Source organism: Babylonia areolata, chromosome 15, assembly GCF_041734735.1.
Source record: "Babylonia areolata isolate BAREFJ2019XMU chromosome 15, ASM4173473v1, whole genome shotgun sequence".
Classification (NCBI taxonomy): Eukaryota; Metazoa; Mollusca; class Gastropoda; order Neogastropoda; family Buccinidae; genus Babylonia; species Babylonia areolata.
This window is the reverse complement of record NC_134890.1, coordinates 25,331,892-25,350,978: the sequence shown is the minus strand read 5'-3', so window position 1 is coordinate 25,350,978 and position 19,087 is coordinate 25,331,892. Positions and strand designations below refer to the sequence as shown.

Here is a 19,087-nt window from a genome sequence, read left to right as displayed (position 1 = left end):
CGCTAACTTACCACGGAAGGGGGGTATTAATGGATAAAGAAAAGCCAAAAACAGAAACAGCGCTAACTTTTCACGGAAGGGGTATTAATGGATGGTGTGTGTCCATCGAGATCGATGATGACCATTGTTGTCATCCAGCTGGGGGATGGGTGCAGGGTGGTGGTGGTGGGGGCGGGGGATGCTTATGAATCTATCTGTGAGTGCGCAAATGGCTGAATAGTCCAATCTGCGCACGAAATGTTCGCTGACAGTTGGGGCAGACAAAGACAGGCATATCATTGCCAGGGAGCTTGTTTGCCCGTGACTTTCTGGCCTGCCTCTTCTGAACAGCTGCAGCAGTCCTGTTGGCCTCGCACAACTTGGCACCTTTGTGCACAGCAGCGCGCCATTTGTCACGGTCCACTGCAGATTCTTCCCAGGAGTCAGGGTTGATATCAAACGCTTTCAGAGAGACTTTCAGAGTATCTCTGAAGCGCTTCTTCTGACCTCCGTGTGATCTCTTCCCTTGTTGCAGCTCGCCATAGAAGAGCCTTTTGGGCAGCCAATGGTCTGGCATGCGCGCCACGTGTCCAGCCCAGCGAAGCTGGGACTGCATCAGGATGGTGAAGATGCTGGGAAGGGTGGCTTTTGCAAGCACCTCCGTGTCTGGGGTCCTGTCTTGCCACTTGATGTTCAGTAGCTTCCTTAATGGATAAAGAAACACCAGAAACTGAAACAGCGCTAACTTGTCACGGAAGGGGGGTATTAATGGATAAAGAAACACCCAAAACAGAAACAGCGCTAACTTACCACGAAAGGGGGGTATCAGTGGATAAAGAAAACGCAAAAACAGAAACAGCGCTAACTTACCACGGAAGGGGGTCTTTACGGACAATGAATACTCAAGAAGAATGATTTCCGGTTTTTTTTTTTTTTTTTTTTTTTTTTTTTAAATACGTGAGCAGTACTGACCTGTGTTTCGGTGAGCATGAGGGAAGTGGCTACCTCAAAACGCTTGGGTCTGGACAGGTACTTGTTCATCTTGAACTGCCGCTCCAGTTCCAGCAGCTGCTGAGAGGTGAAGGCCGTTCTGGGGCGCCGTGTCTTCCCCATGGCCCCCGCCTGACCCCCGCCTGGCCCACACACGGTGACACAACGTCGTCACGGCTTTCACGTGCATAGTTTTTGTGGTTGTTGTTGTTGTTGTTGTTGTTGTTATGCTTGTTAGTGTTAGTAAACTCGGTTTTTTTTCTTATGTTTTTGTTTTTAAACGACTATGTTCAATTGTTCTTGCTAACTTTGCTGGTTTGTGTTTTGTTTATTTGTGCAAAACAACAACAACAACAACAAAAGCAACAACTACAACAACAAAAACACGACAATAAAACAGCAACAACACAAACGCCATCAAACAGTCTCTCTCTCTTTCTCCACACTCCCTTTCTCTCTCTATATATGTGTCAGTTTGTTTAATTAATCTTTATGGAAAACGCAGAGAAGCATCATTTATATCTGATACTGATACTTAATCTGAACGATTGATATTTCTGTGCAAAGAGCGCAGTGTTGTATGTTAATCAATAAGTTAACCAACAATGCCCAAAACTTTGGTCTCTTGAATGACGCGGACGAAAGACTTATAGCTGAATTTTACCGCTCACTATTATATCTTTGTTTTGTTTCGGAAATTGCCATTTCGCTCTTTTCAGGGGCCATTTCGTCTATTCACAGAAAGCGATAATTTTAGACCTTGTTCTCGATATTCTGGAAGAGTAAAGGTGCCGAATTTCTCAACAACAACAAAAATGCTAATCACAAGATTCATCATATTTTTTGTCTAAGCTGTAAAAACAAACAAACAAAAAAATCTCTTAAAAGCCCTTTGTGTGCCTCATGATTTACAGACTGATCAATCTGTCCATATGTTCCTTCATTCATGTATTTATCATTCCCTTCTATTCACTTATCTATCATTTCCTTCATATATCTGTGTTCTCATTCATTCATTCATTCATTCATTCATTCATGTATCTATTTCCCTCTGACAGATTATGGTTGCTATGAATATGGAATATTTAAACTCTAATAGGGCAGCCGAGAAGGCAGCCAAGCAAGTCCTACAAGCTCCACGGGACGGAACATGACAGATCTGGATGACTCACAGGTCGGGGGCAGGAAAGAGAGGGTTACAATCAATGACAGGACAAGAAGGAAAGGGGAGAAGGGTGGTGGTGGTGGGGGTGGGTGGTGGTGGGGGTGTAGGGGGTGGGAGGGCATGGGGGTGGGGGGTGGGGAGGGAGGACAAGGGAGGGAGGCCGGGATCCGGAGGAGTGTGGTGAGAATGGAAAGACAAGCCCAATTTCAAAGTACAGAAAATCGGACAAATTGGAAAAGCAGCCAAATATGATTCCAGTTCGGCGTCCTTTCCCCCCCTCCTTTCCTCCCCCCACCCCTCCCCATCCACACGACTTCCATATTCCAAACAGTCAGCACCCCTATCACTCCCCACCCCTCCCTCTCTCTCTCCCTCCACATACACACACAAGCTCTTAGCTCCTTTCTGTCTGGCAGGAAGACCCACCTCCCCCCTCTCTTCCGTTTCCCCCTGCCCCCCTCCCCTAACCTCCACTCGTGCTCCTCCCACCCAGCACCTCATCACAACTCTGAATCTCGGGCCGCTCGATGGCCGTGTTTACTTATAACGTTTAAGTGACGTTTGCAGCGCACACTCAATCAATTACTTCCCGTCTCCACAAAGAAAAGATGGCAGCGCAAGGGCGATCACTCGCCCCGACTAATCAAGGAAAAAGCCGGGGCGCGCGAGGCCCTGAACAAGTGTTTGTTTGCCGAGGTCCTCAATTATATCGGGAGACGGCCCAGGCAGCCAGGGATGGCGATAGACCCTCCGCAAAATAACTTGTCTTTTAAAGACCAAGGGTAATGGAGAGAGGAGCCATTTCTCCGCCAGAAGCTCGCCGAAAATTTGCCATGGACGACCATGAGAAAGGATTACATGTATAGCAAAGGTTCCGGGTCCGGGGTCGATGGGAGACGGAAAGATGCTGACATTCGATTTAGGGGCAATTTCTCACGATTTGCTGCCGGCCTGCACCGCCATTTGCTGAAAGGGAAGCGGAATTGCAGTCGGGGCTGAATGGCAGGCGAGTGGCGGATAAGCGAAATTTGGGGAAAAGCAGACGAAATGTATAGCAAGTGGGGGGCCGAGTGGCGGGCTGTGGGGTGGTGTTCGCGAGATGGAGGAGAGGTGTTTTTCATTGAGTAAAGTGGAGAGCGACTTTCGGGCGATGATTTTTTACGCAGTCTCCCCTGGGTCACACGACGACTTGAGTGCTTCTTTATCAAACCAGAGTCCCCCCACCCCGCCCCACCCCCGCCCCCCCAGAAGATCGACATACAGGAAAATATAAGATGCTTGAGCTGGGGAAGGAGGAGAGGGGTTAGAGAAATCGATTTAAACAACTCTTGCGCTAACTTTTCGTTGCCTGCTGCTCATTGCATTACGATGACGTGCTAATTTTCTTAAGTGTCCAGATCGGTATCACTTGAAGAAGAAGAAAAAAAAAAAGATATGGGTCTGAAGGGGGGTGGGGTTGGGAAGCTGGAGGAGGGGTGGTGCCAAGACGTTCTGGAAGGGGTCGTCAGGAAAGAATGATGATGTTAGGGAGGGGTTCGGGGCTGGAGGGGTTAGGGGTGGAGGGGTTGGGGGTGGTGGTGGTGGTGGAGGGGCGTGAAAGAGGACTTAGCGCGGAAAGAAAGTAACTTTTTCCGCGGCCCTGGCCGCTGGTAACAGCACAGAGGACAGAGTGACAGATGGCCAGCAGCTCGCTCTGTCCCTGTTAAAAACGGCTTCCCTGCTGCTGACTTTTACAACTGGCGATACTCTCCCCCCCCCCCCCCTCTCTCTCTCTCTCCCTCTCTCTCTCTTCTCCTCTTCATTTATCAACAAATTATGTCTATTGTTCAAATACCCATTTATGAGGGGTTATGGCCTGTGTGAGTTTCAGTTTCAGTAGCTCAAGGAGGCGTCACTGCGTTCGGACAAATCCATATACGCCACACCACATCTGCCAAGCAGATGCCTGACCAGCAGCGAAACCCAACGCGCTTTGTCAGGCCTTGAGAAAAAAAAGTAAATAAATAATGGATAAATACATAAAGAAGTACTGTGTGAATAAACCATTCTCTCTCTCTCTGTGTGCTTTATTTATCAACAAATTATGTAATATTGTTAAAATACCCATTTATGAGGGGTTCTGGCCTGTGTGAATAAGCCATTCTCCCTCCCCCCCTCTCTCTCTCTTGTTTAGTTATTAACAAATTATGTCTATTGTTCAAATGCCCATTGATGAGGGGTTGTCGCCCATACGAATAAATGCCCCCCCCCCCCTCTCTCTCTCTCTCTCTCCCTCCTGTTTATTCATCAACAAATTATGTCTAATGTTGTTGCTCAAGTTTCTTGATTGAACGCTGTATTTCGCCTTATTTCTTGCTATTAAAAAAAAAGTTTAAATCAATACTGAGTATTGTTCAAATACCCATTTTCGAGTGGTTATGACTTATATGAATACCCCCCCCCCCTCCCCCCCCTCTCTCTCTCTCTCTCTTCGACTACCAGCTCAGGGCTCATCTCATGGACTTTCTTCAAGATGCACGTAATGATGCTGATTTTTGATCCGAAAGTCAACATGCAGTTGGTTATCTTTGGTTACTGTCGCGCGATTAGAATTAATTACGAAAAGTTTAAGAACGACAACAACCCTGATTATTTTCAATGCTTGTATAGTTTTACTTGTGCTGTTTGTGCTTGTTTTCCTTCTGTCCCCTGATCCACGCACTTTTGGTGAGACTTTCCGTACTGCTGCAAAACTGTAGAGGGGGTGCAGGGCAGTGTGTGTGTGTGTGTGTGTGTGTGTGTGTGTGTGTGTGTGTGTGTGTGTGTGTGTGTTGGGGCTCATGTACGTGTATGTGTATTTGACTGTGCTTTCATATCTGTGAAACTGCATGTTTGGTGCATATCTGTTATGCATATATGTGTGTATGTGTGAATGTGTGTCTGCATTTTTTTTTTACATTTATTTACTTATTTATCTTCATTGTTGTCTTATTTATTTATTTATTTATTTGTTTATCTTATTATTATTATTATCATTATTATTATTATTTATTTATTTATTTATTTTTTTTTTTAAATTCTATTATTATTATTTAGTTATTTATGTATTTATTTATTTATTTATTTTAATTTTATTTTGTACACTTATAGTTGACTTCATCAAGTTTTTGCGCCTTATACATATTATTATAATTATTAGTAGTTCTTTTTTCTTTTTTTATGTACTTATCTCTTTTTTTCTTCTTTTTTATGTATTTATCTTATCTTTTTTTTTCAAGGCCTGGCTAGGAGCGTTGGGTTACGCTGCTGGTCAGGCATCTGCTTGGCAGATGTGGTGTAGCATATATGGATTTGTCCGAACGCTGTGACGCCTCTTTGAGCTACTGAAACTGAAACTGCAAAACTGAGGTAACACGCAAGATGTACTTGCATAATGTATAAAGGTGTCAAACTGGAGGTAATACACACAAAACTGACTGTCGAGTATTTGTCGCCTCGAAAATCAAGTTACTTTCATTTCGTCATTTCTGAGAAAAACCAACGACACTTTGACAGACAAAAATCTACATTCCACGTACTTGTCAACCCATGTATGTAGCGAATATCATTCGTGCACCTAAAAATGACAAAGGGTTATTATCAGCAATAGCTCTGTGTACAGAACAACTTGTTAAAGTGAAAGAGGATAGCTCCCAGGCACTTCATCATATTTTTTTGATAATATTTCACGGTTTTATTCTTACCACTTATGTCCATTACAAAAAAAAAAGAAAAGAAAAAAGAACAAATGAATAAATAAATGAAAAAAAAGATAAATGAATAAATAAACAGATAAACGTATAAACAAAGAAAAATAAAGAAAACAAAAAACGACAGAATGAAAAACAACAACAACAAAAAACAAAACCAAAACGAAAAGCAAAACAAAAACAATGGGGAAAATTATATCCGAAGACCTTGCATTATATTTTTGATAATATTTCACGGTTTTATTCTTACCAGTTATATCCATTACAAAAAAAAACAAACAAAAAAAAAAAAAAGAAAAGAAAAGAATAAATGAATAAATAAATGAAAAAATAAATAGATAAATGAATAAATAAATAGATAAACGAATAAATAAAGAAAAGTAAACAAAACAAAAAACGACAGATAAACAAAACAAAACAAACAAAAAACCAAAACCAAAACAAAACAAAAAACAAACCAACAAAAACAAACAAAAAAACAAACAAACAAACAAAAACAAACAAACAAACAAACAAAAAAAAAACAACAACGAAAAGCAAAACAACAACAATGGGAAAAATAATACCCGAAGACCTTGCATTATAAATTACACTCTTTTAAGCATTATTATCACTGAAAAAAATGTAACTTCACCGGACTCCGGGCTCTCTCCACAACATGGAACGGGAAAATCCGATCAAACAACGACTTACAAGCGGGCAAGGAGATCAGAAAACCTACAGGTTTCACATTGTTAACGTAACTGGCACGTGACTGGTATCGTGTAAACCAAAATAAAAATATTCATGTCGCTTATCTGTGGATGTAAAAATGCAGTAAAAAGAGTAATATAATTAATATGGTCAAATACACTGCCGCGTTTGAAATAAATGTTTTGGTTGTAGGTAATAGTGGGAACGAGTGAAATCCCCGCAGGCAATTCGTGTTCTTTGTGTATGTGTATGTCAATCATCATATCAAAAGAAAGGTCATATGATAAATCAGTACAGGATTTATGTAAAAAAAATAATAAAAAAGTATTAAAAAAACACGCAAAGACAACAACAAAAAACCTCAAAAAGAACAACAACAAACAAACAAACGACCCAACCCAAGTATACTGGCTATATCTTAACAAATGAAATGTTACCTCTATATTTGTTTCACGAAAGCAGTATTTTCTAAAACCATTTTCTACAGTCCTCGTCTTTTAAGTGTCACACTACTTTTTATATACCAATGTCTCTGCCACCGCTTTATCTTTACTTATCTGAAGAGTTTTGCTTACTCGACATTTACATGTAGTTAATGTTTGAGAATAAAATCTTGATCGATCAAGACAAATGGTTAATGGTGAGGGGTGTGTGTGTGTGGAGGGGGGGGGGGGGGGGGGGGGGGGGGGGGGGGAGGGGGGGCGGGTTATGTGTCTTTAAAACTGACAAAGTTACGTTTAGAGACAAAGATAAAATTACCTTGTCATACTCATTTGCAGTGATTCGTATTTCTTCATTAAGTTCACACATTCATTATATTTTGAGAAAATACGTTGCGGTTTGTGATACAAAATGTCATAATTTTTGTTTTTCGAAGGTTCTGAATTTACATGCGCCCATGTTAATCCAATGTTCATGAAAATTCCCCACACTGTTTGAACGATGCAAACAATATATATATATATATATATATATATACGCTTGCTGAATCATTTTTGGCAGGAACAAATTATTCAATCTTTAATTTGAATGACCATAAGCCATATCAAATGAAAAAACAACAACAAAAAACGACGACAACAACAAGAAGAAACAAACTCTACGAACTTTTCTGGAGCAAGGTGTTTTTGTAAGTATTCTTTGTACTTTTTTTTGTCCCTGCCAGTGTGTGTGTGTGTCCATGCATGATAAAGATCTGTACAAAATAATAATGCATTTTCTTCTTATTTTTCTTCTTCTTATTTTTATTATCATTATCACCATTATTATCACCATTATTGTTGTCATTGTTTTATTGTTGATGGTAGTAATATGACGATAATACTGTAATTTTTATTTTCATTTTAGTAAATAAATCAAGAGCATGCATTTAACACAGCCGCTAACCCTTTGAAAGCTGTAATACAGCCTTTGATTCCGACTGTACAATCAACACAATTTGACATCTTGTTCTTTTGCTTTCCTGGACTAGACTGTCGAACATATTTAAACATATGGACCTGAGTTGTGTCTTTTGGGGCAGGGAGGGAGAGACAGTTGCGGGGGAGGGGGGAGGAGGTTTGGGGGGCGGGGGAGGGGGGGCTGGGGAACAAGCGTATGGCACTGCCTGAACGCTATGGATCCCAGAGCGACCAACACTCAGCTCGGTTCTTCTCACTGGAGGGTGACTAACGTCTTCAAATGGATCAGACGCGCGCACACAAGCATGTGCATACGCAGAGAGAGAGAGAGAGAGAGACAGACAGACAGACAGACAGACAGACAGAGGGACAGGGGTAGTGACAGAGAGAGAAAGAGAAGGGCAGAGACAGAGATACAGCGGGGAGAGACAGACAGATAGAGACAGACAGACAGAGACAGACAGACAGGGACAGAAAGAGGCAGAGAGCGGGAAATGGGAGATTCTGCCGTGTGATACTGACTGGGATAAAGGGAGAAAAAAAAAAGTTTGAAGAAGAATGAAAGATTGAAATTAAGTTGACATCACACGTTTTTCACGTCTCTTTCATTTCCATCACAACCTGCGCGTCACTGCCGCTCCCGTGGCTCTCAATGGTATTTTGCTGGTCCACAAACCTCCACACACCCAATCCCACCCCATCAGCACACCCCCCGACATGAAGAGTCTGTCTCCTGACCGCTTCGTCATCATCGCCGTCATCAACATCATCATCACCGTCGTCATCTTCATGACGGTGCCTGATGACTTCTCACGCTTCATCCCTCGTCATACAGATGCTGTTGTATACAACCCGCTCTAACGGGTGGAAGCATTGAAGCAGCCGATCTAATCAAGCTCATCACCAGCGCGAGATGCAGAAGCCAAGGGTGGTGGGGAGGGAGGGAGGGAGGAAGGGAGGGAGGAGGAGGAGGAGAGAAAGAGAACAACAAGCAAAAGATGTTCCCTTTTGCCTGCCGCCGCCATTCAAACCTCTCCACTAATTTGCCTCATCATGGGAAGAGCGGGCGCGCAAGGGGGACAAGCCGGGGGCATTGAAGGGGAGATTGGGGCAGGCGGGAGGGGCATTTAGTTGATAGGTTGAGAGAGTGATCGGCGGCAGGCCGTTTTATCATGCTAATGGCCCCAATCTAGGCGCCTTGCCCTGGAGGGGCATACAAGCCGGCAGCCTGAGGGAGGAATACAAATGGTAGGGACGGAGACAAGCGGACACAGAGGCCGGGCTGGACAAGGGAAGGGAAGGGAAGGGATGGAGCCCGACGGCTGGAGGCAGCAGGGAGCGGACTGCACAGGACGTTCGGATCAAACTGTCCGTGTCTTCTGCTCACACGTTTCTCCGGCACTAAGTGTTCCTAACTGGCCCTCCCCTCTTCTCCTCATGCACGCCACCCACCCCTCCACACACACACACACACACACACACACACACACACACACACACACCAACAAGATTATAGGTTATGTGGACAGATGGATTGGCAGACGGATGGATGAGTCAGTATGCCAACAATCGAATGTCATGCACACAGACAGAATGATGGCGTTTTTGTGAAGACTAACACGAACCAAAGCATGTCAGCCTATATAGGTATACTTTGGAGTAAACAGTCCCCTCCACCTTCACCCCCCCTCCACCCCGCCCCTCCCCTCCACCTCAACCGCCCCTCTTTTCATTCGAATATACAGAAATGTCAAGTTCTAATTAATAAATTATTATGATAGAAATGATAATAATCCAAATGATGATAATAATATCCTTTATTTTCAGTCTAATATCATCATCTTAGATGAACAGACTATAAATAAATAAATGAACGAGCAGAATTACGGAGTTCCAACACCTTGTGAATCGAAACTGAAGATTTGTATGTCAGCAGAACGGGAATGAGCACTCCGAACAGAGCACTTCCGGCCCAATATTCCCTCCACGCAGAACTGCCGAAGAGCAGAAATAATCTGAAATATTTCCAAACTCGAAATTTAACCACAGCAGTGACGCTGATGGCAAAATATCCCGAGCAGGGCACCAGACGGACATCAGATGATGGCAAACATGGACGGAACTATGACGTGGAACATACAAGAAGACACAGTATTGTGTTTGAAAGCTAATGTTATTGAGTTGTGGACGAAATTGCTCGCACAGGATATAAATATCTACATATCTAAACCTGTGTTTTTCTCTCTCTCAACTTCGTGCACACACACACACACACACACACACACACACACACACACACACACACACACACACACACACACACACACACATTTTGTTCATGAATGTTTCTCTTCCTAATATGCTCATGTTTAAGTTTCATTGTGTCTTATAAACTTTAAGGTTTTATGACAATAAAAAGTATTCTATTCTATTCTATTCACACACACACACACACACACACACACACACACACACACACACACACACAGAACGGTGGTGTCAGAACCCACAGAGGGAGACAACCCCGACAGCAGACAGCCGGCCGTCCCCAGCCGGCCCTGACCCCGCCAGCTACAGCACGTCCAAACCTCGCCCCCTCCGCACAGCTCTGCCCGCTATTGAACTCTTTAAAGCTGATGAGGAGCAAAGCGCGCACAGGGTCTCTCCGGAAAAGACCGATTGACTTGCTCTTCCTTCAGTTCTCCCCCTCCCTTTCTGCTCGCCCCTCCTCGCGCGACTAATAGCAATGAAATGGAAAATTAAATTAGCAAATTGCGATCTTCCTGGTGAAAAAATGCCGGTTTAATCTAGCGTTGATTATCGGCCCTGTTGACAGAGCGGGGATGACTCGCTGCTTTCCACAGCTGCCGGCCCCATCCAAGGGGACTTCATCAGCGCAGCCGCCAAATTACCTCCCTTTGGTCCTCTTGGAGGCGTTGCTGTGTGGCCAAGAGGCGTCACGTGCCCGCGTAATACGTCACGTGCTGCCAGAGTTCGATTCCGCGATCTCTCCCTTGGTTCCCCACAAGCTTTTTCTCGGCTCGGGATCGTCTTGCTGGCCTTTTCATTTGTGGAGGGACAGGTCGGGAGCGTGTTCTTTCACCCCCTCCCCCCATATTTCATCCACTGTCTCCCCCCCCCCCTCTCTCTCTCGGAAATTATCTCATGTGCTGTGGATTTATAATATCTCATTTTCGTCCAATCCCCAAACGCTCTCTGTGTTTATCCTTTGATTTTTTTTCTTTCCATCTGTGTTTCACACATCTATCGCTACATTTGTGTTTCACACATCTATCGCTACATCTGTGTTTCATACATCTATCGCTACATTTGTGTTTCATACATCTATCGCTACATTTGTGTTTCTCACATCTATCGCTACATCTGTGTTTCACACATCTATCGCTACATCTGTGTTTCACACATCTATCGCTACATCTGTGTTTCACACATCTATCGCTACATCTGTGTTTCTCACATCTATCGCTACATCTGTGTTTCACACATCTATCGCTACATTTGTGTTTCTCACATCTATCGCTACATTTGTGTTTCATACATCTATCGCTACATTTGTGTTTCATACATCTATCGCTACATTTGTGTTTCTCACATCTATCGCTACATCTGTGTTTCATACATCTATCGCTACATTTGTGTTTCATACATCTATCGCTACATTTGTGTTTCATACATCTATCGCTACATCTGTGTTTCTCACATCTATCGCTACATCTGTGTTTCTCACATCTATCGCTACATGTGTGTTTCTCACATCTGTGTTTCTCACATCTATCGCTACATCTGTCCACTCATCTCTCATGCGCTGTAACAACGCTTTTGCTTGGTTTTTTTTTTGTTTGTTTGTTTTTTTGTTGTTTTTTTTTCTACATATTTGCATTGTACAGAATAAATTTACAAGGAAATGTCGAATGAATGAAAGTTCAGTTCAGTTCAGTTACTCAAGAGGGCGTCACTGCGTTCGGACAAATCCATATACGCTACACCACATCTGCTAAGCAGATGCCTGACCAGCAGCGTGACCCAACGCGCTTAGGTGAATGAATGAAAACGAATACATATTTCTAGACCGAATAAGTAATTCTCATCAGCTGTAATGTCTACCATGATGAAGGCACGGAAGACAGTTGTTGAACGTTAAGGAAGAATGGAAACAACTCCCTCAAAACCGATCAAATTCTGTTTTTCCGTGTAGAGCATGTCCTCAGGGTATAAAAGGTGTCCAGGGCCTGTCTGGGAAGTGATAGTCTCCCTTTCTGTCTCTGTGAAGTGATAGTCTCCCTTTCTGTCTCCAAAATGACATCAGCCGTAGACATCCAGACTTTGCCTTCACATAAACTAAATACGATAAAACAAATAATCAATACCGTTCCTACGAATAAAAGCAATGATGGATAGCTTTCGATTTAACATAATGATGAACGCCTTTACCGTTGGATCAACACCCTTTCCATAAATACATGATAATTCCCCTGGCCGAATCAATAAATCATTCCTCTTCTCTTAAAACAACGTGCAGCATGTTTCTCACGAATACAACAACGATAAATACATTCCAGCAAACAAGACAATGATGCCATCTCCTAAAACAAAACTGTAACTATTATCATTCTCATAAACAAATCGATACCCAACACTCATCTCATAACAACACACAGAATAATATCCCTCTCATAAATGAAATTGTTGATACTCACCCCCAAACCCCCTCGTAAGCAAAACGTTGATCACGAGCCAAAATCTGATGACCTCCGCCCCTCACCCCCCCCCCCCCCCCCCCCCGCCGCCTTATAGGTAAACAAAAATTATCATTACCATCCGCATAAATACAACAATCAAATACCTACATCATCAGGACAATAACAATCACAAGCTGTCCAAGGTACAACCTGTACAATCTTTCCTTCCATAAGCCTTCGAGGCAATAAAGCAGACCTCAATGCCAATGTCTGCTGTTTATAACTGTTAAGGTAATGACCGGGACCAGATATTCTGCCTGAGCTCTTTACAGCCTTCAAGACGATAGCCATAAACAATGGTGAGCACTATCTCTTCCGTTAGTCACGTGCTACGTCTTTGGCTGTTACACAACTCAGGTTTACAAACAAGCTGAATCAGTCCTGGACAATGTGCACATGTACATTTCTATCTATATATCTATATGAGTGCACTTGCGAACATCACGTGCTTGGAGTTAACGACAGGTTGGTTTGTTCACAGATACTGAGGTCATTGTCAACATCTGGTGTTCGGTTTACACTTGTTCCAGTACTTAGCTCTATCTACATACGAACTCACGAAAACAGAGCACAGTTCGCGTCATTATGTTGCAGTACTTTTCGATTCTCTCCACTGTAAATTTTATATTCGTGGAGTTTGACCCACAAACCTTTGGTGTTTCCATATATTTTCTTCTTGTAAGTATCCCTTCCTCCCCCACCTTCCCGTGTATTGTATGTAGTGGTTATTTTTCCACTTTTTTTTTCCATCTCGTGTCTTTCTTGCTCAGTTCAATGAATAAAGTGTGTTGAGCGGACGTGACTGCGATAGGTGATGCGCGAGGATGGTCATGACCACGACCCTGTAAAAGCCGTCAATGTGTTTCATCATTCAAACGCCAGACTTCAACAAACGCGTTTTCAATGTATAATCATTTTTTCTTCCCTTTGGTTTCCTTTTTTTTCTCCGAAATATTTTAAGATGAAAAAAGCTGCTTTTTTTTTATTTCTACAACCCCACCCACCCACTCACTACACACACAACAGCAACCATCAAGTACCTCTTCATCCTTTCAACAGGTTCAGCGACCCCCTTCCCCTTTCCCCCAAATGCAATGAACTGAACGATTCGAAACAATTCTACTTCACGAGTGCGTCAGCCACAACCAAACGTTGTAACAGCAACAACACAGAACACGAAAGAACAATTATGGAACTGTTGAGCTGATGTTCGGTTTAGTTTCTGTTCAGCAAAGAACGATAGCACACGCAGTGTTCATAAAATGACACGAGCTGATGTCCAAAAATAAAGCGATATTAAATGTGCATTCGTGAAAACTGTAATGCAGTGCACTGCATTGTATTGTATCGTTTCGTATTGTACTGAGTTCACTTCAGTTACTCCAGGAGGCAACACAAATCCATATACGCTACACCACATTTGCTAAGCAGATGCCTGACCAGCATCGCAACACAACGCGCTTAGTCATGCCTTGAGGAGAGAGAAAAAAGTGCATAAAAAGTAAATGGATAATCATTAACTCACTCAGTACGGCCAGTCCTCTCTTCTCCTCTACACAGACCCCTCGGATGTCCAGTGGGTGTCTCAATGACCCAACCTTTAGCTTCCGTCGTCATAATTGTGGTATTCTTTGTCAACATTCACGTCTTCAGTATAAGAGCCTTCCGCTTGCAATATTTTGATGGTGGTAATTGGGGTGAAACGCTGTTAACGTCGTCTCTTTCGCGTTCGTATGGAGAGAGTTAAACAAATGAATAATTGAATAAGTAAATATAAAAGAAAGAATGCTATACTGAACTCGAACCAAAACAAGAGTTGCTCACGGACGCACTCAGAGTTAACCAGCAATGGCGACAGGCTGACACAGAAATCTAAACATGGGAATTTTCAAGACCTGATCAAGAAGCTAGAAAACAAATCTAAATAATAATTCTAACCCGACACATCATAGCAAAACTTTCGAAACAATTACCATCTACATCTTGGAGTACATGCATAATCAATAAGCGACGAGTGTAAGTTTTCATTTTAAGACAGTGTCCCTGAAACACAATAGAAAACTATAAAAAAATTTTTTTTAAAAAGTAATAAAACACAAATACATGCTATACATACAGACATACGTGAATGTGCCTGTGCTGAACATTTGATATTCTATAGTGCAAAAGGAGAGTACAAACATGCACATCCGTTACATCATTTGTTATCAGGATGTTGTTTTGCGTTCATCAACCACAGTGCATACAACTTTTTTTTGTTTTTGTTTTTGGCGCACGCGTGCTCTTCAGTTTTAGTTGAAACCTAAGCATACTTGCTCCTTTATTCATTTTACTTTTTGATTGATTTTGTGTTAGTTTAGTTCAGTTTAGTCTAAATTTTGGTTAATATTGTTGTATCTGTCTGCGAAGCAATTCAATATTTATAAATTCTCTGGTATATTTGTTCACAAAGCAGGAATGCATAAATTCTCTGGTATATTTGTTCACAAAGCAGGAATGTATAAATTGTCTGGTATTTTTGTTCACAAAGAAGAAGTATACTGATAGAAAATGTTATTCTTGAATTGACTTTCTCGCGCGTGTTTGTTAGTGTTTCTTGTGCTGAACAGCTTCAGATTCAGTTTCAGTTTCTCAAGAAGGCGTCATAGCGTTCCAACAAATCAGTTCACGCTACTCCACATCTGCTCGGCAGATGCCTGCCCAACAACATGACCCAATTCGCTTTGTCAGGCCTCGAGTGCATACATATATATTTCGGTTAGCACTTGGATGGGTGACCGCCTGGGAACACCGGGTGCTGTTGGCATTACTTTTTAGGCCCAACACTCGGCTTATATCACAGATTGACGTAAGTTTACATTTGGGCCAACAGCAAAGTGAGAGCTGTATTATCAATGGTTTCTCCAGTCAATGGAAAACCATTTACAGCTTAGTCTTTTGTGAATGACTATGACTCTCAAACTAGGAGGCAAAATTGCACTGGCTCTTAGTGCTGCAGCTTTGTGGGCTAGCTGGCCTTTGGGAACCATCCCAACGCCAACTATCCTAAAACCCTCTTGACCGAGAGAGTGGGGATGTACTTGGGCAAGACACTCTCCACTATAATCAAATTCTAGCCCAAATAGTCGGAACAGCAGTTGCCTCCTCCGCTGTTCTGATGGTCATAGTCGGACACGACTGACTATCATATATATATATATATTTCGTTACCTTACAGAGTGGAGTGGATTTCTTCTACAATCTTTTTTTGCCAGAGGACAACACTCTCGTTGCCATGGGATCTTTTTCAATGTGCCAAGTGCGTGCTGGACATGGGATCTCAATTGATTGAGACACCCGAATGACAAGACGCTCAGTTTGATTTTTCAGTCAAACTTGGGAGAAAGGGCGAGAGTGGGAGTCGAACCCACCAGTATCAAGAAAACCTGGAAAAATTGACGGAGACGTGATGACGATCACTTGTGATACACGTAATATATCTGTACATATATCAAGTATCATCCCCCCACCCCCATCCCCGAAAAAAAGAAAAAAGAAAAAAAAGTCATTGAAAAGAGTGAGTTATTCGAAATTTAATATTTGCTATGGATCAGTTTCTTATTATTTTCAAATCCATGAACGGAGAGCACACCCAGGACATAAAAAATAACATACCATGATAATAGGGGTAACGCGTCCGCCTAGGAAGCGAGAGAATCTGAGCGCGCTGGTTCGAATCACGGTTCAGCCGCCGATATTTTCTCCCCCTCCACTAGACCTTGAGTGGTGGTCTGGACGCTAGTCATTCGGATGAGACGATAAACCGAGGTCCCGTGTGCAGCATGCACTTAGCGCACGTAAAAGAACCCACGGCAACAAAAGGGTTGTTCCTGGCAAAATTCTGTAGAAAAATCCACATCGATAGGAAAAACAAATAAAACTGCATGCAGGAAAAAATACAAAAAAAATGGGTGGCGCTGTAGTGTAGCGACGCGCTCTCCCTGGGGAGAGCAGCCCGAATTTCACACAGAGAAATCTGTTGTGATAAAAAGAAATACAAATGCAAATATTCAATTAACACAGAAACTGCCCAAGAAAAAAACAACAACTTAAAACGTGTTATGATCTGGACAGGAAGCACCAACATGGTAAGGGAGGAAAAAACAAAACAAAACAAATGCGGGTGAACAATTATTCCATCATAAAAATGTATAGACTGTTCCGAGATGTTTTAAACATTTCACTCAAAAGATCTCTGTAATAAATTGACTTTTTCATGGTTTTTAAAAACGAAATTATTTTAACAGTTACAAATGAAGTCTTCTTCTTCTTCTTCTTCTTATTATTATTATTATTATTATTATTACTACTACTATTATCAAATAGGCCTTACTGTTCATCATGTATTTATGGGCGGTATGTTAACAGCAACACCCTCTCCTTAAAACAGTTAGGGGGAAAGGTGTAAGAATTGTTAGACGCTCAACTGCCAATACACACAGAGTCCGTGAGAGCCTGTGTCTCAGTCCCGCTCTCGCCCTTTCTCCCCAAGTTTGACTGGAAAATCAAACTGAGCGTCTAGTCATTCGGATGAAACGATAAACCGAAGTCCCCGTGTGCAGCACGCACTTGGCGCACTGAAAAAGAACCCAGGGCAACGAGAGTGTTGTCCTTTGGCAAAATTAAGTAGCAGAAATCCACTCTGATATAATTATATGCATGCACCCAAGGCCTAACTAAGCGCGTTGGGTTAGGCTGCTGGTCAGGCATCTGTCTTGCAGATGTGGTGTGGAGTATACGAATTTGACCGTACGCAGTGCAGTGACGCACCCTTGACACATTGAAACTGAAACTGAAAACAGTTGACTGCTGACACAAACAACAACGCATGAAGTAGTCGTGTGTGTGTGTGTGTGTGTGTGTGTGTGTGTGTGTGTGTGTGTGTGTGTGTGTGTGTGTGTGTGTGTGTGTGTGTGTGTGTACTGTTTCCACGGTCAAGAAAAACTCTCCTCTTTGAAGTGAGTTCTGTGACATCACCCTTAATCCTCAAATTCCTTTTTATGAAAACAATCAAACTTCAGCCGGTGATCAGAAGATGGAAGATCTGTCAATCCGCGTTGGTCCAAAACACGTGACAAAGTCGGGAGACGAACGATCACTCCCAAACACCTGCTAATTTTACATACCCAGAGTTTGCCTTATCTCGATTTACGCCCCTTTGATGTGCTCGCAAGGGAGGGAACTCCATGTCTCGGCTCTCGAGCTGAAACAGCAGTTGTCACAAGTGAAATGCACGGACGCAATAAAGACTTAGGGCTCAGGACCGATTAAAGCCGAGCTTTGATGAGAAGATAATGAGAGAAAATCTATCTGTTCCTTGGTGGGTCCACTCCATAGACGATTGAAAGTTGGTGATTATCGCTGTGATCTATCAACTGATTCATCGTGTGGGTCGGACAGAATCAAAATAAAAGTTGGTGATTATCGCTGTGATCTATCAACTGATTCATCGTGTGGGTCGTACAGAATCAGACTGAAAGTTGGTGATTATCGCTGTGATCTATCAACTGATTCATCGTGTGTATCGGACAGAATCAGACTGAGAGGGAGGGGAAGTAAAGGCGAGGAGAACGGGGAACAAACAGTGGTTATGTTCACACACAAAAATCACAAGGAAAAAAATATCAAAGGTTTCCTAAATTTCTTTGTAAAATGTAACCTGTCACATACTGATCAATTCTGAAATAATCATTATCGACATGCAGGAAAAAAAAAAGTGATAATCTGCGATTTTTATTGATTGTTTATTGGTTGAATCGTTCATTGCTTTACTCAATGCTCCTTATCCTTTTTGCATACAGTGACCCCAACAATTTTGGGAGAGATTGATGTGTTCCGCGAAATCGATACAGTAGTAAACATTTTTTCTCCCGCGTGGCAGCGAATTAGCAGCGCTCCCAACTGTAAACGTGCCTTTTGTCACAGAATCCATTCCACACATTTCTTCTTCATGAATATTTTGGATGCAAATCTGCAGTTCAAAAACTATTTGTGTATCTTTCGAAAATCCAATCCACGCGTTTAAAGATATCAAATTTGTATCCTTTTGAATTCCTGTCGATACAAGTTGAGTATTGTAACGCTGTGTCCTTTTGAATTCCTGTCGATACAAGTTGAGTATTGTAACGCTGTGTCCTTTTGGAACCAAAGTTGCACGTTACAAACTATTAATGTACCATTAAAAAAAAAAATCCTTTTGCACGTTAGCATCCGTTAATGTATCATTTTGAAATTCATCCTCTCCATTTTCACATTTAAAGCTGTTAGCGTTGCATCTTTTTGGAACTGAATTTAAATGAAAAATTCCATTCCTTTTAAACTGTTTTGAAATCC

General features: G+C 42.3%; 1 protein-coding gene across 1 annotated transcript in view; it reads right to left on the bottom strand.

Annotated features, from left to right (window-relative positions):
* Positions 1 to 19,087, bottom strand: part of LOC143290235 (uncharacterized) — a 40,434-nt gene that overhangs the window by 11,914 nt on the left and 9,433 nt on the right. The window contains exon 3 of the mRNA XM_076599571.1: positions 952 to 1,112. Coding sequence (XP_076455686.1) covers positions 952 to 1,112 — 161 coding nt within the window. The remainder of the gene's footprint in view (positions 1 to 951; positions 1,113 to 19,087) is intronic.